The 27,301-nt window shown below is 36.7% G+C and overlaps 2 protein-coding genes across 2 annotated transcripts in view; both read left to right on the top strand.

Moving 5' to 3' along the window:
* Window positions 1-783: 783 nt before the first annotated feature.
* On the top strand, window positions 784-8,168 carry dck (deoxycytidine kinase). The gene is made up of 7 exons (XM_057360951.1): window positions 784-996; window positions 1,692-1,807; window positions 5,552-5,745; window positions 5,902-6,049; window positions 6,303-6,418; window positions 6,725-6,824; window positions 7,138-8,168. Exons 1-7 carry the CDS (start codon window positions 906-908, stop codon window positions 7,162-7,164), a joined length of 792 nt encoding a protein of 263 aa, XP_057216934.1. The 5' UTR covers window positions 784-905; the 3' UTR covers window positions 7,165-8,168.
* Window positions 8,169-13,576: 5,408 nt separating this feature from the next.
* The window catches only part of slc4a4b (solute carrier family 4 member 4b), a 37,431-nt gene continuing 23,706 nt past the window's right edge, over window positions 13,577-27,301 (top strand). The window contains 4 exon segments of the mRNA XM_057360062.1: window positions 13,577-13,898; window positions 21,592-21,662; window positions 22,906-23,079; window positions 25,985-26,129. Coding sequence (XP_057216045.1) covers window positions 13,882-13,898; window positions 21,592-21,662; window positions 22,906-23,079; window positions 25,985-26,129 — 407 coding nt within the window. The 5' untranslated portion in view covers window positions 13,577-13,881.

The raw sequence follows: 27,301 nt of genomic DNA, 5'->3' as shown, positions 1-27,301 counted from the left end.
ACCCTGCCACAAAAAGACCAGCTGACATCATGTCAGTGATTCTCTGCATGGTTAACACAGGAGAGAGTGTTGATGAGGACAAGGCTGGAGATCACTAATGCTGATTGAATTAGAATAACAGACTGGAAGCTTTAAAATGAGGGTGGTGCTGGAAATCTTCCTCTGTTAACCATGGTTACCTGAAGGGAAACACGTGCAGTCATCATTGCTTTGCACAAAAAGGGATTCACAGGCAAGGCTATTGCTGCTAGTAAGATTGCAACTTCTCCCAACCATCCAAGAACAATTTGGTGATGAACAATGCCTTTTCCAGCATGATGGAGCACCGTGCCATAAGGCAAAAAGTGGCTCGGGGACCAAAACATCAACATTTTGGGTCCATGGCCAGGAAACTCCCCAGACCTTAATCCCATTGAGAACTTGTTTATCAATCCTCAAGCAAAACAAAAACCTACAAATTCTGGCAAACTCCAAGCATTGATTATGCAAGAATGGGCTGCCATCAGTGAGGATGTGGCCCAGAAGTTGATTGACAGCATGCCCGGGCGAATTGCAGAGGTCTTGAAAAAGAAGGGTCAACGCTGCAAATATTGAGTCTTTGCATAAACTTGATGTAATTGTCAATAAAGCCTTTGACACTTATGAAATGCTTGAAATTATACTTCAGTATACCATAGTAACATCTGACAAAAACATATAAAAATCACTGAAGCAGTAGACTTTGTGAAAATTAATATTTGTGTCATTCTCAAAACCTTTGGCCCCGACTGTTCAAGCACATGTAATTTGACAGCAGCTGTATCCGGATGGGCGGAGCCTGTCGTTCAAGCGCCAGAATTTAATCTCCCGCCGTTTGCAGAACAGCAGCTTCTTATTTTATATTGCTACATTACTGCATAAATAAAATGTATCCCACAGCCAAAAGAGCCTGTCCAAGTCCTCTGAATGACAGTCTGGAGAAAAGGATCAAACGGATCTCTGTAGAAGGCAACATTGGTAAGAAATTCTTTGTTTTCTGCGAGCATATTTTATAACTGGATACAAACTTATACAAGTATCTGTATAAGGTTTAATTGAACATTTATGTATTGTGACATGCGTTTTTGTTTATAAGATTAGACTTGAGGTTATTGATACAAATGTCGAAATGAACTTGAAACTGACATTTCCTGTTGTGTGATGTGGTGCATATACTGTATGTCGGACAAAAGTTTGTTTTATGCACATTTTCTCTTAAAGTAACATGAAATCGTATCTTTTTGTTACATTTTAAATTGTCCTTGTGCGGAACTGAATGCAAGTTATTAGCCTATGTATTCTCATCATTTCCTTTTTTACTTTTTGTCATCAGTATTAATATGTATTTATTGTAAAGCTTCTTGCAACAATGCAAAACTGCGAGCATCGCTATAGAAATAAATATGGATTAAATTGAATATGTTAAAAAGCATTGTCTTTTCGACCTCATGCAATGATCGCGAGAGCTATTTGAAAGCAATGCTTTCGAAGCGCTCTCGCGGTACTTTGATGACACGCACCGAGCGTCAAAAACAACTAATCTCTCAAATCAGCCTACGAGGCGTTTTTCTTCAGTTATTCAGTGGTTGTTTTTGTTGTTTCTGGTATTTATGAACATAACATGTACTACTGTGTTTGAAATATATTGATTTGTTCATGTTAATCTGTTCTAGCGGCGGGTAAATCCACTTTTGTTCGATTGTTGGAGGAGCATGACAGAGAATGGGAGGTTGTGCCAGAACCCATCGCCAGGTGGTGCAATGTACAAACTCACCACGATGATCATGAGGTGCAGTCTTTTTTTCACTCTTTCACAAACTTTTATTTTCTCTCACAAACAAAAGAAATTTGATAGACATTAAATGATAAAAAAAACATACTGTATTTTGACATAAAATTCAAACAGCTAAAATCTGCCAATGACTTCACTTTTTTGAGCCATTGTTGCAAGTGCTTTTAGAAAAACATTGTCAGTTTTTAGAAAACTTCTCGCATCATTGGTTTCCAGGTGCGATGTGGTTTGATATGTTGTGAGCTTATGCAGTGGCATTCATGGTGTCAAAATATTTTTGGGCCACTGTTAGGGCTGTGACGATAACCGGAGATGCCGACCGCGGTGTTGAGGTCATCACCGCATGTTTTTTGTATTGGTAGCGCACAGAAATTGATACATAATGTTGATTTGGTGCACTGAGTGAAATAGAGAGGTTACGGTAATTTGGATCCCCGGAAAAAAAGGATGAGCAGTTTTAGTTCAGAATTAATTCTAATATTAGTTTATTTAATTTAAGTTAATAAAGACGTAATTTGTTAATTTTTTGACTAATTTAGTCACAATTTCACATCAAGCCTATAATTATCTCATTATCAATTATATCATATTCATATTATATCCTGTATATAGTTATTTAATGTTGAAAAATTAGCAATGTTGGAAAAAAAGAAATAGAAAAATACATAAAAACTGCATTTAAACCTGCGCGGAATGGAATAATACAAAAAGAAAACAAACAAAACAAAACGAACAAAATGTGTACTGCCAGTCTGTGATAAATATTGTTTTCTTGGTCATAGTCAGTGTCTGTCTTGTTTAGCTTTGCATCAATAAATAAGGTATTTATTTCAACTAAGGTAACTAAGGAATCACAGCGCGTTTTAAAACAAAGAAAAAAAGCATCTGTGCGAATTTATTTACAGGCTGTAACCTGAAAGCGACGACCCTTTTAAACTTCTTTGAAGGAAAAAGGTACCAGTCTTATGCTAAGGCCAAATTCATTAACATTAAATCCGTAGAAGGGTTAAAACATGGTTTGATGTAAGCAAGCTACAACAAATAAAATCGATAATGGGTGTTTTAGATTTATAGTGTGCGAATAATCAAGGATTGACAATAATTAGTCATATTGGTAGCACAGAGGGGCCCCCAAATAAAATTCTGCTTGGGGTCCCCTGAAGGCAGTGAAATGTACATTTTCATGTTTCAAGTTGTTGAAATTAGCATTACTTAATATATTTTTAACAAACGAATGAATTTACAAAGAACAACTGCTCCGAAGTTATGGTAATAAATGGATTATTGTTAATCATTTAATATTACGTTGGTATTTTTATACCTAATGCAAGTAAAGTTAACGAATTCTGTGGCTCACCAGTTTTGAAACATTTTAATATGGTGATGTGAGTGATCTGAGCAGGGCCGGCCCAAGCCTTCAGGGGGCCCTAAGCAGAATTTTATTTGGGGGCCCCTCTGTGCCACCAATATGACTAATTATTGTCAATCCTTGATTATTCACACACTATAAATCTAAAACACCCATTATCGATTTTATTTGTTGTAGCTTGCTTACATCAAACCATGTTTTAACCCTTCTACAGATTTTAATTGTAACAGTAGCAAACCCACAGGAGTGGTCAGGTGTTCATTTGCACTTTAACATTCAAAGTCTTGCAGTACCAATTGGCATACTTAATGTGGTGTACTGAAAATGAGCTAAATAAACCAGTAGACAATGCATTTACTGTAAACATGTTAACCACTTTAATTACTTTTGGTTAGAAAAATTAGCAACGTGGAAATAGTGCAATACAATCAACTACAAATAAAATTACTTAAGATAAACAGTATCTTTTTATATAAAAAATAAATTTAAATGTAAAAAATGGACAATATTAAACTAAATAATAAAACAATAACAAAATGAACAGATCAGATGAATCTGTAACAAGGTGGTTCAAGAATAAAATATAAAGCTGAATACCAATCAACTACAAATAAAATCAAATACAAACAGGATCTTCTTATAAATCATCTGAGCATAACACGCGATCCAGGCATCCGGTGCGTAAAATATTAAAATATTTAAACTAGCTTGTGATCTGTGTGAACAAAGATTTAGGAACACAACACATACAAATTATTTTTTACATTTTCTGTATATTATGAAGTGAAGAAGTGTTAAATAAGAAGTGACAACTCTAGGGTCTTCTGTAGAGATAACTTAACCCTGTGGTGACGCAGTTTTTATTCTTATGAAAAATATTAATTATTCAAAGTTTCAACAAGTTGCGTTTGCACAAATGCGTTTATATTGTTACCCTGTTGTTCTTTCTGCAGCTTCTGCGGCGAAAAAGCCTCTATGTTGCACTCTGAAAAAAATATTATAAATGGTGGATTTGTGCAGGTGTGTGGTTCGATTAACCGCCAAACCGCACAATTTGTTGCGTCTTCACCACGGAAAGAAACAAAACCTTACCCCTCACAGCCCTAGCCACTGTACGTTAGATGTTTATATGATTGCCTCTATGAAGCCTGTAATCCACCGCTGCGATGGAAACAGTAGTGGCAAACACTCGTCCGTCGGGACTCAACAGATGGTTCAGTCGTCAACAGCTGAGCACTGAACCAGAGCAGAGCTGCTTACACACTCATCTACTGAACGTAAAGTGATAGTTCACCCAAAAATGAAAATTCTGACATCTTTTGCTCACCCTCATGTCATTTCATACCGATATAAATTACTTTGTTCTGATGAACAAAGAGGAAGAAATTTGGAAGAATGTTAGCAATTTTCAATTCTGACATCATTGACTGCCATAGTAGGAAAAATTAAATGGTAGTCAAAGGTGCCCCAGAACTGTTTGTGTTCCTAAAATTTTAAAATTGCTAACATTCTTACAAATATCTTTCTTTGTGTTTAACAGAACAAAGAAATGTATATAGGTTTGAAACGACCTGAGGGTGAGTAAATGATGACAGATTTTTTTTGGGGGGGGTGAACTATCCCTTTAAAGTACAGTGTTAGATCCATTAAACTGGACTAGAATGCACGTTTTATATTTACATTTATGCATTTGGCAGACGCTTTTATCCAAAGTGACTTGCATTGCATTTTCCTATACATTTTTTGGTTTCTAAGTATGTGCAATCCCCTGGGATCGAACCCATGATGACCTTGGCGTTGTTAACGCCATGCTCTTACCACTGAGCTACAGGAAAGTGGTAAAGTGGTTGTCATACATTTTCATGTATGACAACTTTCATTGTGTTCTTGTAACTCAATATGGTTCTCCATGCTTGTTGGTTTGATTCCCAGGAAGCATGCAAACTAATAAAATGTATACTTACTTGTGAGGTCTCTCTGGACTAAGCATCTGCCAAACGCTTTGCATGCAAATGTCACAATGTTCAGATCTCAGAACACTTTTAGTGACAGATGTTTTATATCTTAACTAACCATTTGAAAATGTCATTTTTAGCTTCAGAAGACTCGTAGTACAATTACAAATGTCTGTGTTAGGTTCCTTTAAATGCTTTACTTTATTGCTCTATTAACCAATCAGCATCCAGGAAAGTAAAGTAATGTAATGTAATATTATGACCTTGAGTTGGCACAAAGCATGTTGGACTCTTCTTTAAGAAGCAGTCAATTGCTGATGCAAATGTAAATACGTTTGTTTTTTGGTAATATAAAGAATAAAGACATTAAATAAATGATAACTATACATGGTATATCGTACATGTGTGTGTTTACAGGAATTAACCACCTCTCAGAAAAGTGGCGAAAACGTTCTCCAGATGATGTACGAGAAACCTGAGCGATGGGCGTACACCTTCCAGAGTTACGCTTGCATGAGCCGCATCCGGGCCCAGATCCGATCCACCAATGGGAAGCTCCGTGAGGCGGAGAATCCCGTGCAGTTCTTCGAACGATCTGTGTACAGCGACAGGTGAGTGTAAATGAGAGAAAGATTGATTCGTGTTTTGAGCTAGGCTGTTTTAGAGAGAAAGTAACGAAGTCATTTGACGACACGTTTGTCCTCTGAAACTATAATCGGACAAATATAGAAAATAATTTATGAAGTAAATGTGTGTGTGTGTTGCAGGTATATTTTTGCATCCAACCTGTATGAGAGCGAGTGTTTGAATGAAACCGAATGGGCGATCTATCAGGACTGGCACGGCTGGCTGCATAAGCAGTTTGGGCAGCACATTGAACTGGATGGCATCATTTACCTGCGGGCAAAGCCTGAGGTACATTTACTCAACTTTTACATTTGTGCCTTTGGCAGGCGCTTTTATCCAAAGTGACCTGGAATGCACTTTAGGCATGCATGATTAGTTTCATTTATTATTTTGATCCCTGGGAATTGAATCCGTGACCTTAGCATGGGGCTAAAATGCTAGAGGATCAGACACACACGTGTACACCGTATAGTGTGTGAAGGTATTCTTGCCCACTGCAGGATGTAGTGTCACCGAGATGGTTTTGTGGTTCATGTTCCAGCGGTGTTTGGAGCGATTGCATTTGAGAGGCAGAGAGGAGGAACAGGGAATTCCAATGGAATATCTGGAGAAACTTCACTATAAGCATGAGTGCTGGTTACAGCACAGGAATTTGAGGTATCACACACACACACACACTACAAACATGCCTTTACAAGTGAGGAGATTTACACTTAAATGCTTGAGATTAGGTTTATAGACAAAGATAAGTTGATAAAGAAAATGTAAAAACTATGATTATTTTTGAATGGGTAGATTTAAAAAAGACTGCAAGAAGAGTAGTTTTAAAGCATCCCAGAATGCATCTCACCTTATTTTTATTCTTAAATGTAGAACATAAAAAGGATAAAGAATGAGCAAGTGTGTTCAGATGTTTGATAGGTAGGGTATATAGAAACGCGTCTAAAATGTGTGTGTTTGCAGTATGGAGTTTCAATATCTGAAGGAAGTCCCAGTTCTCACTCTGGACGTCAATGATGATTTCAAAGACGACGGCATCAAATGTGCTGATATGATTGAGAAGGTATGACACAAACACACACACCTTAAGATCGGTTGTAATAAGAACACAGGTAATGACAGTAAAACTTTTATATTTATAATACAAACTCGTATGTATTACACTTACTATACATCACACACACACACACATTTCCTGATATTACAAACAAACGTCCATCTTTATTATATACATATTACACGTGCTGCATACATTATCCATACTAACTAAATCCAGATCTTGAAATAGATTGAGTTACGTCAGCACAGTAATAAATGAAAAATTAGTTTTTGTTTACAAATCTAATTTCTGTATTTTGTCCTTTTCCTCTTCTTAGGTGAAAGAATTTCTTAGCACTCTATGATGATGAAGAGAAATTTTTTACTTTTTATATTGTGAAATAAATTTTAAATAATTTTATTAATCACTTGTTTTCTTTCATCATCCTACTTTCATCCGAGTGTTGTTTGTCTAGCTCTGTATTAGTCTGCGTGGTAATGTTTCACATTACTCAGTTGGTGGCGCAGTTGTTCACCTCATTAAAAGAATTACATAAGAAAATTATTACTGTTGATAGAAATCTTTTCTCATCATAAAATATAAAGAACAGTCTTTCTCACCATTGTTCAGGATTTTCTGATTACTCAACAGCCTTTTCTTGACAATAACATTTATTATAAAACAAGTTCAACTTGTTTGCATTCTTTAAATTTTTAGTAAATATTGTATAAGTATACAATACCTAGTATACAATACCTATTATTATAACTATTTGTTCCCTTTAAAAATATCAGGAACAACTTTACCTTTCAGAATTCCAACAGTTACAGAAATTAAATTAAAATCCTTCCTAGAAAAGTACATGGAAATTTCTATTGTGAAAATTAATTTGTATAGTTTTGCTTCACATTCAGAGAGCGGAAAGACAAATGCTTCATTGAACTGTAATTTTAAATGTGTGTTAAACCCGGAAGTTTACAGGATGTGAAGATTTACTGCAGATGGCTGTCATTTCAGCGTATTTTCCTCATAAAACTTGATCGTTTGACCTCTGTACACTTGGAATATTTGTACGTTTTGAATAACAATTGTGACTGTTTTATATTATACAATAAATAAATGGGTTATATTGTTTGCTCAAAATGCGTGAATGGTGTACTTTGTAATGTAAATACAGTTCATCCTGACGGTTTAAAGTGAAAATCGCACTCCAATACGTGTCATCATGCAAAATGATAGCGCAATATATAATTTTATAATGACGGTAGACAAAAGCTTCTCCTGATGCCGGTAGAGGCGCTATTTTAGGAAACGTTCCACGGGGTCGCATTTGGGGAACGTTGAAAACGTCCAATGGGGTCGTATGAGTTGGAGGACTTGCTTGAGTATCGGTATGCTTTTTTCCATTTGTTCCCTTAATTTTTCATTATTTTGGAAAAACAGTGATATTCATTTGTAAACGTGGGAATGCTAACCTTTACTGAACCTTTACCATGCTGTGTTCTCAATCTCAAGGTGTTTATAAATAAACAGACATACATATTATTTATGTACTGTATATGTGTATCTCCATATAAAGTGAATTACTTTGTTTAACCTAAGTCGTATTACACACCTTATTAAAGTGGTAAAACTTTACAGTAAGATCACATTCATGACCCATACCCGAAGTGTGACCTCTGCATTTAACCCATCCAGAGAGTAGTGAACACACGCACAGCAAGTCGTGAACACACGTACATCCCGAGCAGTGGGCAGCTATCACTGCAGCGCCCGGGGAGCAAGTAGGTGTAAGATGCCTTGCTCAAGGGCACCTCAGTTGTTACCCACCGGCCCTGAGAATCGAACCGGCAACCTTCTGGTCACAAGTCCAGCAGAGCAGTGCAGTGTTGGCTTGCTCACCGGGAGACTGCATTTATTTATTTATTTATTCATTTATTTATTAGATATTATTTATTATAATGATCTTGCTTGGTCAATAAACACCATGCACTGTGCTGTGTTTTACCTTTCTGTGTTTTTCTTATTTGCTCCTGTAAAGCTGCTTTGGAACAATGCACATTGTGAAAAGCGCTATATAAATAAAATTGAATTGAATTGAATTGAATTGAAAGTCCAACTCTCTAACCATTAGGCCACGACTGCGCAATTTAATAAACTTTTAACAGGTAAAATAATAACCAGACTGTTTTTTACTTTTCGTGACACCCTGAATGTCTCAGAGTTCAGAAGTTCAATTGTATTCAGATGTGTATGGAGGATGCAGGTATAACACTGTTGTGCGGCTTGACCGGTCAGAGTAATCTGTTTCTAAGAAGCTCCTGTCAAAGCCAGTTAGGTCTTTAGCATTCAGGAGCAATGCGTTCATCGCTTGCGTTCATCAGCACGTCTGGATGTAACTTAAGCTGCAAACAGGAGATTTGATCTCTTTTTAGTTTAGTAGCCTATAGTGCTGTCATAAAACAAAACAGCTGCCTGCAGGCATCACATTTTTAACCAAAGGGTGTTTGAAAGGGGAAAGGATACATGTTACTTGTCTTGCACTTGTAGAGACATTTTAAAAGTTATTATTAAGCACACTTCTGCATAAATTACATTTCTTATCTGTTGGGAAAGAGTGTTCCACAAAACCCAGACATCACATGCAGATGAACTTCCTTGTTGTTTGTACTGTGCAGGTATTGCAAAAGATCAATGAAAATGCAGAGTCACAGAGGAATTTTGAAACGTCAAACAGAAGAATTTGTGTATTAGGACCAGGGCTGTGAAGGTTACTTTTAAAATGTATTTCACTACAGATTACAAAATACATGCTTTAAAAAGTAATTTGTAACGTATTTCGTTAGATTACACAAGTTCTGTAACTTAATCTAAATACTTTAGAATACTTTGGAATACTGACAAGGTACGTAACACAAAGGGATCGCCAAACAGAGGACTTGGTTTTCCTCTGCATTTTATTTGAAACAACATTAGTTTTCCACAATATATCTTAAAGCAAAAAGCACACAATCTTAGAGAAAAGAAAAGGAAAAATGCTGATGCTCAAAAAGGCAGCACAATGCATTAAGAGCTGGGGTGTGTCAACTTTTTTGAATAAGAGGCTAAATGTACTTCTTTTGTCTTCTGGGAAACATGTGGTTATACTGTACATGCTTCATGTGAAGGGAAGAACTAAATGAAAAAAATTGTATCTATAATCAATAGTATCTATTTACAAAATAAAAAATCTTTACACATCATCCTGTTTAAACATTTTCACCCCCTTCTCTGAATGCTGCATTGTGTTTCATGGAAACTTGTTTGCATCACTAAATAAAAAATAAAATTTAGTTTTTTCAGAATTGCGAGATTTAAACTCGCAGTTGCAAGTGAATTGCGTGAAAAACTCACAATGCGAGATCTCGCAATTTTGACATTTGTATAGTAAGCTTATTTCATGCAATTCTGACTTTATAACTTTATAACAATTCCGAGTTTTTTTCTCAAGCTCGCAATTCTGAGAAAAGTTTAGTCTCTCATTGGACTGACAGATGCAATTGTGAGTGTATATCTCTCACAATTCTAAGAAAATAAATCAGAGAGTTATAAACTCGCAATTGTGAGAAAAAGTCCAGAACTATAAAAGAACTCTGAGATAAAAAGTCGCAATTACCTAAACAAATGACTTAAACATGGGACTCGCAAAACATGAAAACAGTCGTTGATCATTTAGGTAAGCATTAAAGATTCAAGGGTATGTGTCAATATTTTTATGTGGCACTTTGTATAAATTGGCTCAAATTGTGTAATGGAGTATATGAAAACTTCTATTGCGTGAAATAGAACAGTACTAAATAAAATTAATATGCAATTTCTATGAACCCAGATCCCTCTTATTTTGTTAAAATTATTCCAGTTTTGCATATTCTGCAGAACTGTTTGGGATGCTTTTGCAGAAAGTCAGAGTCAGAGAATCACCGATTGTTGTTTACATGAATTGCCCGTTACAGTTAATAAAGTTTTAATGAAATAAATGCCATTGAAATTCCAAGTAAACACTTTGGTAATCTAAAATACTTTTCGGATGTAACTGTAATTTGTAATGAAATACTGTTACTCAAATTTTGTCTTTTAAATACGTAACTAAGTTACATGTATTTCGTTACTCCCCAGCCCTGATTAGGAGTTATATCTGCTGTGTTTACACACCTACAAAATCAATTCACATCAATCAGAAAGTGAAGTTTGTTTTTGTTTTGCTGGCAGTGTAAGTCCTCTCTCACTCTCAGCTTTGGCTCCGTTCTGCTGTTGCACAATTCTTACTATTCCCGTCTCGCATATTTTTCTTATCGTACGTTTCGATTCGCGTGAAAACGCTGTGTTGAGCTTGCGAGAGAAAGCCGTTTCATGCTGACTTTGAATCGATGACGTGATTATGTTTAGCAGCTGATTTTCTCAGCTTAGTGTATCGAAAGAGTCACTGCCAAATTCCTCCCTGCGTGTGTGAAGCTCTTGTACAGAGAATTTGTTGGATTCCAGGTGTGTGTAGCAGACACGTGCACCAATAAAACCTAATGTTGAAGTTAATTGTTATGTATATGACTTTCTTCTGTGGAACACAAGAGAAGATATTTTGAGAAATGTCTCAGTGGTTTTTTGTCCATACAATAGAAGTCAATGGGGTTCAAAATTGTTTGCTTACCAGAGTGTAATTTTAAATAATTTTATTAATCACCTTGTTTTCTTTCATCATCCTACTTTCATCCGAGTGTTGTTTGTCTCGCTCTGTATTAGTCTGCGTGGTGATGTTTCACATTACTCAGTTGGTGGCGCAGTTGTTCACCTCATTAAAAGAATTACATAAGAAAATTATTACTGTTGATAGAAATCTTTTCTCATCATAAAATATAAAGAACAGTCTTTCTCACCATTGTTCAGGATTTTCTGATTACTCAACAGCCTTTTCTTGACAATAACATTTATTATAAAACAAGTTCAACTTGTTTGCATTCTTTAAATTTTTAGTAAATATTGTATAAGTATACAATACCTAGTATACAATACCTATTATTATAACTATTTGTTCCCTTTAAAAATATCAGGAACAACTTTACCTTTCAGAATTCCAACAGTTACAGAAATTAAATTAAAATCCTTCCTAGAAAAGTGCATTGTGAAAATTAATTTGTATAGTTTTGCTTCACATTCAGAGAGCGGAGAGACAAATGCTTCATTGAACTGCATGCAGTTTTTCCATTTGATCCCCTAATTTGTCATTATTTTGGAAAAACTGGAAAAACAGTGATATTCATTGGTAAATATTATGCGAATGCTAACCTTTACAGAATGTTTTATAATATAATGCATCCCTGATGGATTACGATGTTACTCATTTTATGAGCACATTTCTAAATTACTTTGGTAGAGGATTTTTTTAGGATTTCCATTCCATTTTTGTAGAATGTAATTACTTGTACTTTGACAGCATTAATAAACCTTTATATTTTAAGTAGCTATTTTTTCCTTACAGCCTGAATACCTTGCTAATTTTAGTTTTGCATTTAAATCAAGCTGACATGGACTCCACAAGAGCTCAACTTTTTTTTGCAAAACATGACCATTCATACAAATTTTACATGGTCTATGTCAATTTCCTTAATTGATCAGTGACCTAAAGTGAGTAGCTCTTTTCCTTTATTTTAATTTCTAAACATATTTCCAGTTTTTAATTAGATTTTAAATTTGCTTGTAAACCATGCTGTGTTCTCAATCTCAAGGTGTTTATATTTAAACAGACATACATATAATTTATGTATATAGCGTTTAAACCACACAAGTGCGTTGGGCCCCGCAAGCTTGGGGGCCCCCTATGGCTACAAGCGATAAAATCATTTGACGCTTGATTTAGACACTCAGATATACGCAATGAAGCGCACGTATCAAAGCGGTGCTCAAAAACGAAAGAAAGCAAAAGAAAAGAAATCTAATACTAATTTTACGAATATAGCAAAACAATTCTATGAAAAGAAGCATGAAAAGAATAATCTTGCACCTTTTACTCTCTTATACTGTAGCTTAAAGCATTCTGTATTATTCTGAATGAAACAAAGGACACTTTTTCATCCCAAAACCAAGAAGGTTTATTCTTATAACAAACGGTATGAGAATTTTGTGCTGTTATGTGGTTCAACGTAAAATAAATCCAGTTTATATTTGTATGTATATACTGTATGTCTCATTAATTCCATGTACTCAATACTGCTGTGCAATTCAAACAAAAATGTTAGGCAATGTGTATGTTGACATTGCTTAGGGCCCCCAAAATGGTAAACACGCCCCTGTACATGTGTGTATCCATATCAAATTAATTACTTTGTTTAACCAAAGTCATATTACACACCTTATTAAAGTGGTAACACTTTACAATAAGATCACATTCATGAATATTAGTTAATGGATTAGCTAACACGAACTAACAATGAACAATGGGTTTTTACAGCATTTGTTGATCTTTCTCTTCTTATATTTCCCAAACGTCTAACCCTAGTGTATTAACTAGTATGCAATAATATTAAATAATGTATTCTTATCGTATTAACAATTTAATAAACTTTTTACAGGTAAAGTAATAACCAGACTGTTTTTTTTCTTTTCTTACTAATGTGACACCCTGAATGTCTCACACTTCAGAAGCACAGTTGTATTCAGATGTGTACGGAGGATGCAGGGATAACACTGTTGTGACCTCTGCTGGTGTCTCTGCCTCCCACTGCTGGCGTCATGCAGGAGGAGGGCGAAATCTTTAAATGTGGAACGAGACGCGAGGCGGACCGCTTTTACGCGCAACGTGGAGCCTTTTCCAAAAGTACTCAAAGAGTTTGTGATGCTGTTGCGTTATGACTGATCGGTTGTGTGAATGTCTCGTAGTTAGTGAAACAGCTCTGGCTCCGGATAAACAGAAGTGAAAGACTTTGTGCGACTGAACGTGAATGCGTTTCTGTTTTTACGCATCCGCGGAGACTTGAAGTAAAATCGCACTTTGGAGGCATATTTTGGAGGCAAGAGGCGCTAACTGAGCAGACGACAAAGCACAGTGAAAATGAGCGTCAGAGACAAGTAAGTACTAATATTGGTGTGAAGTCTTACCTATATTCAGGTGTTATAGTTTGTAGATTTAGTGTAAAGTCCCGTTTCTTCTCGAAAAAGCAAAGGTGTAATTCTATCCTTCAAGACAAGACAGATGTCTTGTGTGGTGAGGGCTTCAAGTTTCAGTGACGGAGGCTATTATCCATTAAAGACATTAAACTGTACATTTGCATGCGTTTGACAGCTTGTGAGCGCTTATTCAACACTCGACCTGTTTAAACAGATGCGTTGTGCCATGCGCTCTTGCAGTACTTTATTCAAATGAAGGATCTTACCTTAACCAACATCGTTTTACAGTCTGATGGCATAAGAAACCTTTTAGACAACTTTTTACTCTGGTGTCAGAGCTCTTTGACACGTATCTAAAGAGTCAAAAAGTTTTGTTTGGTTCTTGATTAGAGAACATTCTGTGGTGACCCTAAGAACCTTTGTTTTGAAGAGCGTACTATAACTGAATGAAATATTTAAAGGGGGCCTCCAGGGACCACGAGAGGTTCCCAGTTACAGCAAACGCGTGATTCAGTTCATTCTGGTCGTTTTCATGTTACTGCCAAGCTGCGCCGGTTTTAGATGTCCTCTTTTACAGCTTCTATGAAGGTGCGGCTTGACCGGTCAGAGTAATCTGTTTCTAAGAAGCTCCTGTCAAAACCAGTTAGGTCTTCACTTCTTCAGCATTCAGGAGCAATGCGTTCATCAGCTCGGCTGGATATAACTTAAGCTGCAAACAGGAGATTTTTAGTTTGGAGCCTACAGATAGCGTGTCATAAAAGAAAACAGCTGCCTGCAGGCATCACAATTATTACCAACGGGGGTTTGAAAGGGGAAATGATACATAGCGGCTACTTGTCTTCTTGCACGTTTAGAGACATTTTAAAAGTGATTATTAGTAAGGGTGTTCCACAAAACCCAGACATCACATGCAGATGAACTTCCTTGTTGTTTCATGTGCAGGTATTGCAAAAGATCAATGAAAATGCAGAGTCACAGAGGACTTTTGAAACGTCAAACATAAGTGTATTAGGACTCACTGATATCTGAAGGTTTACAGTTATTGACATATCTGTAGTTGTGTTTACACACCTACAGTACCGTGGAAAATCAATTCACATCAATCAGAAAGTGAAGTTTGTTTTTGTTTTGCTGGCAGTGTAAGTCCTCTCTCACTCTCAGCTTTGGCTCCGTTCTGCTGTTGCACAATTCTTACTATTCCCGTCTCGCATATTTTTCTTATCGTACGTTACGATTCGCGTGAAAACGCTGTGTTGAGCTTGCAAGAGAAAGCCGTTTCATGCTGACTTTGAATCGATGACGTGATTATGTTTAGCAGCTGATTTTCTCAGCTTAGTGTATCGAAAGAGTCACTGCCAAATTCCTCCCTGCGTGTGTGAAGCTCTTGTACAGAGAATTTGTTGGATTCCAGGTGTGTGTAGCAGACACGTGCACCAATAAAACCTAATGTTGAAGTTAATTGTTATGTATATGACTTTCTTCTGTGGAACACAAGAGAAGATATTTTGAGAAACGTCTCAGTGGTTTTGTGTCAAACAATAGAAGTCAATGGGGTTCAAAATTGTTTGGTTACCAACACTGTTAGATGTTGCGGTAGATTTAGCAGAACATTACTGTAAAAATGCACAGTACAATACCGCAGTTCGTAATGCATTGTGGGTAATTTTGATTGAGCGGGAAAATTTGACAGTACATTTTGATCTTGCTGTACCCTTGCTGTAATATGCATGGCAATAATACAGGATTGCTGTAATCCGCGAAAGTGCCCCGCCCATTGTCAAGTCACAGAGCACAACTCTTGGCTGCAGCTGAAGGAGGACGTTCGATTTCTGGTAGTTCGGTAAGTTTGTTTATTTAATGTGTTTTATGCAAACTTATATCATTTCGTTTTAGTATTTTGCACAATAGTTGTCACAGTTTTTGTTTTAAATGTGGACTGAGACAGAAAGTAAGTTTAGTTTCTGTCTAATTGTTTGAAGTGTGTTTACAAAGGTGAGCAAGGTAAAATGACTGTATTTGTTATTGGATAAATGCCTGTTTGTGTTTAAATATTTTAGTTGCATCTCCTTTTAAATGTAAAAAAAATACTGTTTGGATATATGTATATATATTTTCAGTAACACTTATAAGTAAGGTTCCATTTGTTAACATTATTAATCTTAATACATTTCAACATTTGCTAATACATTTTTAAACCAATTTGTCTCTGTTCACATAGTTTATGCACAATGAATATCTATTAACTAACATTAACAAATATTATTAAAGCTAAAAAATATTGTTCTTTGCTCATAGTAGCTAAAGCATTAACAAATGTTAATTAAAACCTTATAGTAAAGTGTTACTGAATTTTCTTTCACCATTTCCTGCACAATTTGTACTTATTTCTATGGCTTACATATTTTGTTATATGTGTCTTTTTGTGTTACAGTCTCACCATTGCTTGTTTAGCTGGATTGGGTCATCTGTTATGTTCCCAGGCGAGTCATACCAGGTTTAGGATGTCCAGCTACGACTGCAAGTCATGCACTTTCTCGACTACATTTCAAAGAAATGATTTAATAAAAATATTTTTGATACAAACATTGCTTGGATTGCCTTTTGATTCATAATGTAATTCTGAAGTATAGTAGTTTTACAATATTAATAACTATAGATTTATATGCTTTACTACTTATAATATATAATATTATTTGTAATTATTGCAATAAGTAATAACTAGTAGTAATGTGTCAATGTAGGTATTGCAGTAAATTACAGTATTATAAAAATGCAGTACAAATAGACCAAAATACAAAAATACAGTTAAAATACAGTAAAGTATAGTAGTTGTAGCTATACAGTAATATTTTGTGTACCGTAAAATCTATTACAGTACAGGTACTGTAAATTGAAATACAGTAACTTGCTGGCAACTGTGCTGCCAGTAACTTGCTGTAAAAATACAGGGAAATCGTTTACAGTGAATGTTCTTCAGAATATCCTCAGTAGTGTTCATACAGGTTCGGAATGACATGAGGTAGAGATAACGATGACAGAATTTTCCTTAATGGGGTGAACTATGCCTTTAAGACTTGATCAATAATTCATAAATAATGTCATTCTTTGAAATATTTAGTTCTTTTGCGCTTATATGCTTCGTGTTTGATTCTTCTGGGTCTCACGCCAACATGAAACAACTTTTGCAACCAGATTTACGCTAGTTTTAGCCATTTAAACTTTATTGGATCACAAAACTGGGTGTTTTTTCCTGAATGTGAGATTCCTGTCAGATTTGGGGGGGCTTATTGTTTTGTCTTGGTGTGTTTTTTTTCATACAGTAAATGACATCAGCAGAAAAGAAAGGTTGTTTGAAAGGCGACATTTTGATGAAAGATTTTTCCGTTGTATGTGCACCAGTGCATCATGTGAAATCATTTATAGTTCATTTATACTTCAAAACAGCAATAACTGTCTAGTCCAATAAGTGTTGCCAATGTTTATTCCACACTTATTATCTATGATATTAGTATTGATTGTATTGTTTAAGTCTGGCTTGTTTAGGTATTTGACTCTTTTCTGTTCTGTTCTTCTCTGTTGCTGTCAGCTGGAAAGATAAACTGTCTGTAGCTGCTTGAGGTTTAAAGAAATCCACACCATTGATCATGACTGGTACACCATCTGCTACCACATGTGTCTTGAACAGACGTGCTAAACGCTAGCTTAAAGCACCGGTCAAGATAAGCAAACTGCTTGACAGTTATATGACCAATCCCACTCGCTGCTGTGTATGACGTAAGGTTATTTCTGAAAGTTAGAGTTAGTTTGTGTTGAATGCAGGTCAGGGGCTATAGTTACAAGTTTCCTGCCATGAAAAACAGTTCTTATGCAATTATAATGCCATTTTTTGTATGATCCCAGAGGAATGTTTTTTTGGATTTGATGGAGTTCTCATTTGTGTTTCACTAAAGTGTCAACTTCTCTTAAAATTGCTCAAAATAAATAGAAACAGGATCATTTTGTTCAAACACATGAAGGTGTAAAATGATTGTAGAGGGAAAAACTGGATTTGGGTCAATTTGATGCACAGCAAAATCGCCAGTGTTAAAAAGGCTCAAATTAACTCTGAGAGTGTGGATTATATATACACTGTGAGTGTCAATTTGACCTTTTTAACACTGGCGATTTTACTGTGTGGGAAACGTTTATACGAGTTTATACTGAGATCTTTAATAATTGCAGACTTGACAAATCTGAGCTCAGTTTGAGACATTGTTGAGAGCTCTTCTGAAGCTCTAATGAAGACATTTGTGATTTCAGGCTCTTTTTTCTCAGGAGAAATTTCTGAAACACAGAAGACTTACTGGCAAATTTCCTCGCCATTTTATCTCCTTATTCGAGATACTACAAAGATCTCATTTGTAATTTTTTGTTTATAATGAGATTGTACCGCTTTGAAATGTAAGGTTAAGTGAAGCATTGCATTGTGGGGTGTAGTACTGCACACAGTCTCACCTCAGAGCATGGTTTTACAGTAGAAGGTCATCTTTGTGCAGTATACATACTAGACTGTCATGGTTCTGCCCCATCTTGTCTTGCTTTTCTTGACCTAGTGGCAGAACCATGACAGAACCTCTTGTTTTATGTGGAGAGTGGCGTTTTGTCCCTGTTGGTCTTCCACTCTCCGGTGTGGCGTCTCTGTTCCCGCCCTTTTCGTCTCCTCGTTATTGTTTGTTAATTAGTTCATGCCCCGCACCTGCTCCCTCTTGATTTGTTCCCTTTATAAGGTCCCTGTGTTTTCTGTCCTGTGCTGGATCATTGTTCTGGTGCGTCGTGTTTGTCGTCGTGGTGAGGTCTCGTGCTGTAGTTTAGTTTAGTTTAGTTTAGTTTAGTTTAGTTTAGTTTAGTTTTGTCAAGTGTTGTTATTATTTCGAGTCTAGTTAGTCCCTGTCCGTGTTGCTATGTTTTGTTATGTTCCACCACGTGGGTCTTTGTTTTGTATTTTTAGTTATTATTAAAGTCTGTCTTGTTAACCCCTTACCCGCCTGTCTGCATTTGGGTCCTCTGTCCATGTATCCTTGTCTCTCACCGCGAAACTTGACACTATAGAAAAAGTAAGTAGTATAGTAGTGTGTTATTCTGAACACAGTCCTAATATTATGTTGAATACTTGAGGGTAAATGTTACCAAATTTCCTATGCTAAACTAATATCCAATTACTTTAGAATTGATGTATTTGCCTGGTTAATTATAAAGTTAATTATAAGCAACGACAAAATCAAAAAGCAGAATGTTTAGTATAAACCGAATTACCAAAAAACAAATTGCAGTTCCCACAGAAGCCATAATATTTAGAGAATTAGAACATATGAGAGAGATTTAGAGGTCAGTAAGTCTTATTAGCTCTGTCAAAATCCCTGTTAATTTAGTTACACAATGTTGTTGCTATGTTTTAAGTTGCTTAAGTTTTTCGGTTCGGTACGAGTGCAAATCCGCACCCCAGGGTTCTTTCTGACCGAGGGTAAAACGCAGTGTTCCATACTGAACTAATGCTGACCCAAGGACAGAAAGGGACCGTTCAGACGAAAATAAAAGTCCTGTCAACATTTATTTATCGTCAGGTCATTGAAAACCTGTATATGAACACAAAAGAAGATATTTTGAGAAATGTCTGTGGTTTTGTGTTCATACAATGGAAGTCAGTCCGGGGGGGTCAATGTTGTTTGGTTACCAACATTATTTTAAATATGTGTGTTTGTGTTCTGCAGAAGAAAGAAAGGCACACAGGTTTGCAATGACAGGAGGGTCAGTAAATGATGACAGAATTTAGATTTTTGATCTCTTTAATGCTGTCACAGCTCAAGAACTGGGGGGGATGGTCCTCCCAAGAACCCTATTAAACCACATCTCCACCTAAGGATGCAGATCAGATTCCAAATAACCTTTGACCCCAGAAAACGTTGACTTCTCCGAGGTTCTTCCGCATCTGTCAGACAGACGTCTTGTTTCTTCTGTGATTGATCACTTCTATAAAACCACACAGCTTGCACGTGACACTGGCGGAAGAAAATGTTCCTGTCAGTGTCAATGGCAGTATCTTTATTAGTCCTTTGTGTTTGTGATCGTATCGTTCACCTCTTCTCTGAACAGTAAAACAGTAAAAGTCCATCAACGGGAGCTCATGCGTCACCTATACTGCTAGTATTTACTTTAGCAACATGACATTCCTCGGCACAGGTCTTGTGATTTTTCAATATCATAAATCATAAGTGAATCATATGGTGTGTGAGCGCACACGTTTGTTTGCTTATTGCTCCCTGAGGACATGTGTAACACCCCAATGTCTTTATGATCCTCACAAAAGATCTATTAACTTAGTGAGAATATTATTTTATGTCTTTTTAATATTTAAATGCTGTTTACTGTATATGACTGAAATACCATTTCAAAACAATCTCATGGCAATTCATACATTTTTTTACAAGTTGGCTAATTCTAATGAATTAGTATAACATGGATTATGCAAAAATGTATGATTATTAAAAAAAATGTAGCCCACCACTAAACTTAACCATCACTGCTGCAAAAGTAGATCATACTAAAACGTGCAAACGAGATCATATGAATTCATGCAAACCTTGAAAAATAGTTCCATGAGATTGTGTTGAAACTGTAGGGAACCATTTAGTCCATTGTCTACATATTAAGAGCATTTCGATGTATTTTTGAATAAATGAATAGGTCCGAAGCATCACTCAAGACGTTGTTTATATGATTGAATCATTTTTATACTCTGATGAGATTCGCTTCGGAAAAAAGTTAGGCATGTTTTAGTAGCTGTACGATGGAAAGATTTGTGTTATGTTGTCACTTCATCAGCATCTGTTAAACACATCTCTGTGCTTTCCGTTTGTTTTCCGCAAGGGATAAAAAAACGCATTTAGTATGGAATCAGACTCGAAGTGTTGGTGCATTGCCAAAAATCCGTCAAACGCTATTCCAAGATTGTTTGTGCATGTGTCATTCCTCAGGGTGTGTGAACGGTTGTTATAAACTGATAGATTACAGCCTGTTCGGGGGAAATGTGTTGTATATTACTCACAACAGGCTTGTAAAAGATAAGGTAACCCGCATGTAACCAGGTCACACGACTACCTAGATTCAGTTTCTCATTCCAGCTTTCTCTGTCTTTTTGAGAGTTCAAGTGATATTACTATACACTTCTGCATAAATAAAAAACAAATGAAGACTTTGCTTATATCTCTTGCTTTTATCCTAAGTGATACCCCGGTCGTCTCACAAGTGTCTCCTATTGAGTTCAAAAGGTCAGAGGTCTCGATATGAACTCGGACGTTTCTCATCAGAAACCAAGATTAAGTTGGTCTCCATCTGTGTGAAAAGGAAAGAACCATTTAGAATTGACGGCTTTCACCTTTCACGTTGTGTTCAATCCCTGACGGGATGACTTGAATGGAAACCAGTAGCTGACTGGTTCAGGTTCGCTTGCCTGAGAAACAAGCAGGAGCCGAAAGGTTACAAATCAGGAGAAGTGTTATTCTGGGAAATTTACACTGCTACGCGCGTAGGAGAGATTAAACATATTTACTATTTTCGTCCGAGTCTGCTGGATTCTGGTTTATACTTGATACTCTTCTGCTGTTTGTGTTTTCTTTAGAATGGAAGATGAAGCTGTGGTGGACAGAGGAGCATCTTACATCAAAAACGTGTGTGATGAAGAAGTTGAGGGTAAGAAATGTGCAAACACACACACGCACGCACACACACACACACGCACACACACGCACAGCACGCACGCATGCACACACACCCACACACATGCGCACACGCACACACATGCACGCACGCACGCACGCACGCACGCACGCACACACACACACAAACGGACGGGACACATGATCTGAGGTGTCCTAGTTAGTGTGGCTTGAATTTCACACTCACTTTTCAGCATCTTTCTCTCTCGTTCTCTCTGTTAGTAGTTTGTGTGTGAGAGAGAGCAAGAGAGGATTATGGGTGATACAGATGTAACAAACCCGAGCTTTACACGTGAAGATATTTACAGTCTTAATCCACACACAGACATTCAGTGTGACGTTTCTTAAACCAGCTCCGTCCACAATCTAAAATTAACTTTTTGCCACACTTGCCAACAACAAATTAAGAAGCAGTCATACTGGAACCTTTTTAAAGTCATGTGTGTGGCGTTTTCCGTACTCCTCACAACGTGAACTTCGGACTGAAATGTCCCCCCACACACACACATCCCACTCTCTCCGATAACATATGATGGATGTATTTGTGTAAAGACAAACACGAGATATAAGAAGTGAGGGAGAGGTTTCTTGAATGATGAATTGTGTGTCAGGAAAACACACTGCTGTCTGTTACTGCATCAAACTTCCTGGAGATCGTTTGACATTTCCTGTCTGGTCAGTTGTACAGGAAGTTGTTGGCGTTTATCTGTAATCTAAGGGTCAGATCTTTCCTTCCGCATAGCACGCACGAACAGTCAACCATAAGTAGTCAGGCAAAACTTTTTTGGCAGTGTTTTTATTGTTTGTGTGTCGTGTGTAATTCTTTTTCATCCTCTCCTTTAATCACATCACCGTGAATAACAATGTGAATGCAAGAACTTGTCATGTTGGACGATGGAGATATCCCCTGTTTCACGCGGTGTTAATCCGGCTACAAAACTCCAGATTTACACAAAACTGAATCACACATCTTTACCCCTTTACGTGTTTGTTTATGAAACATGTTTGATTATATTCACATAACAATGTATTTTCGTATCAGTGGCACACATTCAAAACCTCAATGACATCACAATTTGTGTGCCTTTAATCTGTTTTTAAATCTAAAGCTTTCTGTAATAAACATTTACTGTGGTATAGGTGTTGCATGCGTTTTTGTATTATTGGTCCTTTGCATTCTATTCCAACCATGCCTTACATGTTGTGTGTGTGTGCAGGTCATCACACAGTGTACATCGGAGTTCACGTGCCTAAGAGTTACCGTCGCCGCCGCCGACACAGACGACGGTCCAATCCCAAAGAGAAGAGAGAACGCGTGACGGAAAACGCGAGTGACAAATCAGACGCTGAGAATGCAGATGACTCCGTCTCCAGCATCCTCAAACCACTCAGTGAGTGACTTTGAATTACGATAAATACCCATCATGCACTTGGTCTCTTTCTGTATAATAACTGAATGATGTCTATATTTATTTCTAAAATATTTTGTTATGGCTGTGAGATGGCAAAGTGTGGAGTATGTGACATCATCTTAAAGGAACAGTTCGCCCCACAAAGAACATTTTGTCTTATGGCAGTACAAATCAACATCCACTTTTCTTCTCTTTCAGTTAAAAGGCTAATAAATTCAAATTGTCAAGTACAGTACTTATTCTGATATTAAAAGTACATTAAACATGTAATGTTGACACTTTAAACCGTTGTTCACAAGAAGGAAGAAAATAATACGATGTTGAAATGTCATGAGTCAACGATGACAATGTGATCCGTTTTGGGTGGACTCTTCCTTTAGACAAATGGAAACGTAAGTTTGCTTGCTTTTGACTCAACTTCAACCAGACGTATTTCAGAGAACAATAACAGAGATTCCACAGAGCAATCCAGGATGTTATAAAGAACGAGTGAGTGATTACATGAATCAGCATTGAAACACAGATAAGGCAGAATGCTCATGGCCTCAGTTTAAAGTCTTTGTCTTCATGTGCTAATCTCTTCAAATCACTGACACCACTGAAAAGAGCAAAGTGTCAAACTAAACAAGTGCACGGTCACTGTTATCTGCACGTATCCTTTGTGAAACCTTTCTGCCGCTCTCTCTCTGTCTCTCTGTTTTATTCGGTTGTGTAGGTACAATATTGCTAAAGCATTTCACATAAAACAAGTCATAACAGAAAATACTGTATACAAAATCACAATAATAAGGTGGTACTACATAAGTTGGTAGGTGAGGGGTAAAATAAAAATAAATAAATAAAAATATATAATATAAAGAAGGGACTTTTAACATGAAATTTGTGTACATGGTTTGTGTTTGATCAAGGCAGTTGTTTGTTTGTTTGTCTACATCTCTCTCTCTCTCTCTCTCTCTCTCTCTCACTCATTTTTTACCTCTCTCTACCTCAGTCTACCTCTCTCTCACTTTCCACCTCCCCCACTTTTTGTCTTTCTCTTACTGACCGATTAGTTCAGACTTCTATTTCTTTTCTACTCTTTCTATCCTTAAAACAATCCTTTATGTTGTTCCAATTGTTAAAATTTTAAAATTTAAGTGTGCTTTATTGTCATTACAAAAGGTACTTTTATATTGCCAAAGCATTTTCAGCTGGGCGGCATATGAATAGTGCAAATAAAGTGAAAGTGACCTATTTGTCAGATAACACACGTACGAGTCCGACTCTCTAACCAGTAGGCCACGACTGCCACGATATGTACAAACAGAAAGAGAAATAATAATTGTAATAATATCAAATGAATTAAAGTAAAAGAAAAGAAAATAAAGGAAAAAAAACCATACAAATAGTGCAAAAATGTACAAACAGAAAGAAAAATAATCATTTTAAATATAAAATAAAATGAAAAAAACACTCACTCACTCAATCACTCTGTGTTGGATTTTCTGAAAGTGCGCTTTAAAAAAACGTGAGGAAGCAGACTTCACACATGACTAGTTTCAGTTCCCATTATTAACATTTCTCACATGAATACCGTGAGTTTTGTGCAGTGGATTTGTGTCTGGTATTCTTACAGTCCTAACACGTTTAGCATTAGAGGTCAGCTGATTGTTATAATGCTGTTAGTGTGTATTTGAGCGTGTATAACGGGTAAATGTAGTCACTGGTGGTAAAAGGCATTAACTGTTAGCCCAGGTTAAGAGGCACAGAGCCAAACAAAGACTGGTGGGATGTTCTTTTCTCGCTCGCTTCAGTACACTGTGGCCTTATTTATTCCTGACCGGCCGTTTTAGGCCACTGGGAACAAGCAATCGTGTAAGTTTGGCTAGTGTAGCGTGACAGTATGCATCCAGTTTGTGAGAAAAGAGACACTTTATGTTAGTGTGTCAAGTTTGTAACTGTGTTTTTTTTAACGATTTAATAACTATGTAGCTGATGTACTGGAGCTGTTTTAGTCTGCTTTATGAATCAAGAAGTGGATGAGTTTGAAGCTGTTGTAAAATGAACACGCATGCTTTGATCAAGTAGACGTTATGACACATCAAGATTGTTTGCAACTATAAATGTGAGGGAAATAATTATTTGATGTGTTTCTTGTAATCACGGATCATATTGCCATCGTCATGCTTAAAAAATATCATTATTTGTAACTCAATGACTGTTTGATGAAACTGTGTTGAAATTCACCAAGTAAATTATTTCCCTTACAGGAAAAAATCACAGTACTTTTTGTTGTTTCTTTTAAGACGTAGACAAACATTACCTTACTTTTCCAAGGGATGTGTCTGTGACCTATTATTTGATCTCGTTTCACCTGAAAATCAACCTGCCCATGTGAAGAATCGAGTCTTTGTAAAAGGAAAAACAGTTTCCACTTAAGAAAAGGTGTGGTGTCACTTCTACTATAACAACCCTGATATGTGAGAAACAAAGACTTAATTCATTTATAATAAAACACTGGGCTTCCTGATACTCTTTCGTTGTGTTCTCATCTGGAATGTCTTCTGTCTTTGCCTTGCATTGTGTTGACAACTTCCCTGTGAGATTCAAACGCTCCGCATGTCATGAACTATCCTGCAACTATTTCTGGTGTCCAGGAAATAAAGTGTTGCTTCCTGAAAAACCAAATATACGAAAAATCTCTTTCAACATAATGTTACATAAAACCTACCGAGGAAATGATTCTTACAGTCCCACCTTACAGTGTAAACACTACTGAACTACAAAAGAAAGTTGTTCAAGATTCTAAGTGAAGTCAAGATCTAGATAAGATCCAGATATTTTTAGTAGTAGTTCATTGGTTGTGGTGACGTCTCTCAATGCCGATTGGCTGTTTTCTCTTCAGTCTCTTCAGTGTCTCCAGCGGCAGAACGGATACGTTTTATTTTGGGAGAGGATGACAGCGGCCCGTCTCCACCTCAGCTCTTTACCGAACTGGACGAACTACTTGCTGTCGATGGTCAAGAGATGGAGTGGAAGGAAACCGGGAGGTGATGTTTTAAAAACATACAGTATAGTAAAGACTAATTCACACCAAGCACGATAACTATAACGATAAAGTGGAGGAATGATTGGGTTGGGATCACTTTCAGAGTGATGTTTTTTTTACGATAAAACATTAAAAATCCATTCCAATTAAAGGGCTCGTGCATTAATATGTAAAACTGCAGTGCGCAAGCTTAGAATGAACATAATGTTATCATCCTGTGTTGTGAAAGTTAATCGTTATAGTTATAGTTATCATTCTTCGTGTGAATGGGCCTTAAAGGAGTAGTTCACTTTAAAATAAGCCCCCATTGACTTTCCATAGTGATTTTTATTCCTACTATGAAAAAGTCAATGGGGGCTTATTTTAAAGTGAACTACTCCTTTAAAGGGATACTTCACCCAAAATGAAAATTCTGCCATCACTTATTCACCCTCACAACATTCAAAATCTGTATTTGAGTCTTTCTTTTGTAGAACACAAAAGATTACATTTTGAGAAATTGTGGTTTTGTGTCCATACAATGAAAGTCAATGGGGTTCATTTTTGTTTCGTCTTTCAAATGATCTTCTTTTCATAAGTAATACAGGTTAGGAATAACATGAGGGTGAATAAATGATGACAGAATTTTCTTTTCTTTAACGCTATGCAAGCTTGTTTTCACACACCATGGCATTTTAAGATGTGTCAGCAAACCCAATGGTGCCTGAAAGTTGTTTTTAGATTTTGCTAACTTTGTCAAGACAGTAGACACGCACTTGAAGAGGGAAACAGAAGCATTCACTGCGCACGTCATTTTCAGGTGCTCATGAATGTTGCATGCCACTTGAGTGTTCTTAAGATTTCACACGTTCCTGTGTGTGTTTACCTCACGATAAGCCCTCCAGAAAAAGGTCAAGCAGAAAATAACACTTGAAACTCAACAGCAGAAGTTATCTGAGGTGTACATCTGGCCTTTTTACGTTACGTAAGGATGTGATTTGAGACTCAGATATGCAGAACTGATGCAGTTGAACCAGCAGAATGACTCGGCGGACGACAAGCGAGACAAAGAAGAAGAAAGATGTTTCAGTGAGGACAAAGCAGCGTTCATTTGCTCCCAGTGGATTTGATTTTCTGTGTGTATTGGGTGGCTGAAAATCCACAGGTCTTATTGGGCACGGACATATCTAAAAA

This window comes from Triplophysa rosa, linkage group LG19 (genome assembly GCF_024868665.1).
Source record: "Triplophysa rosa linkage group LG19, Trosa_1v2, whole genome shotgun sequence".
NCBI lineage: Eukaryota > Metazoa > Chordata > Actinopteri > Cypriniformes > Nemacheilidae > Triplophysa > Triplophysa rosa.
This window is presented reverse-complemented; position numbering and strand designations above follow the sequence as displayed.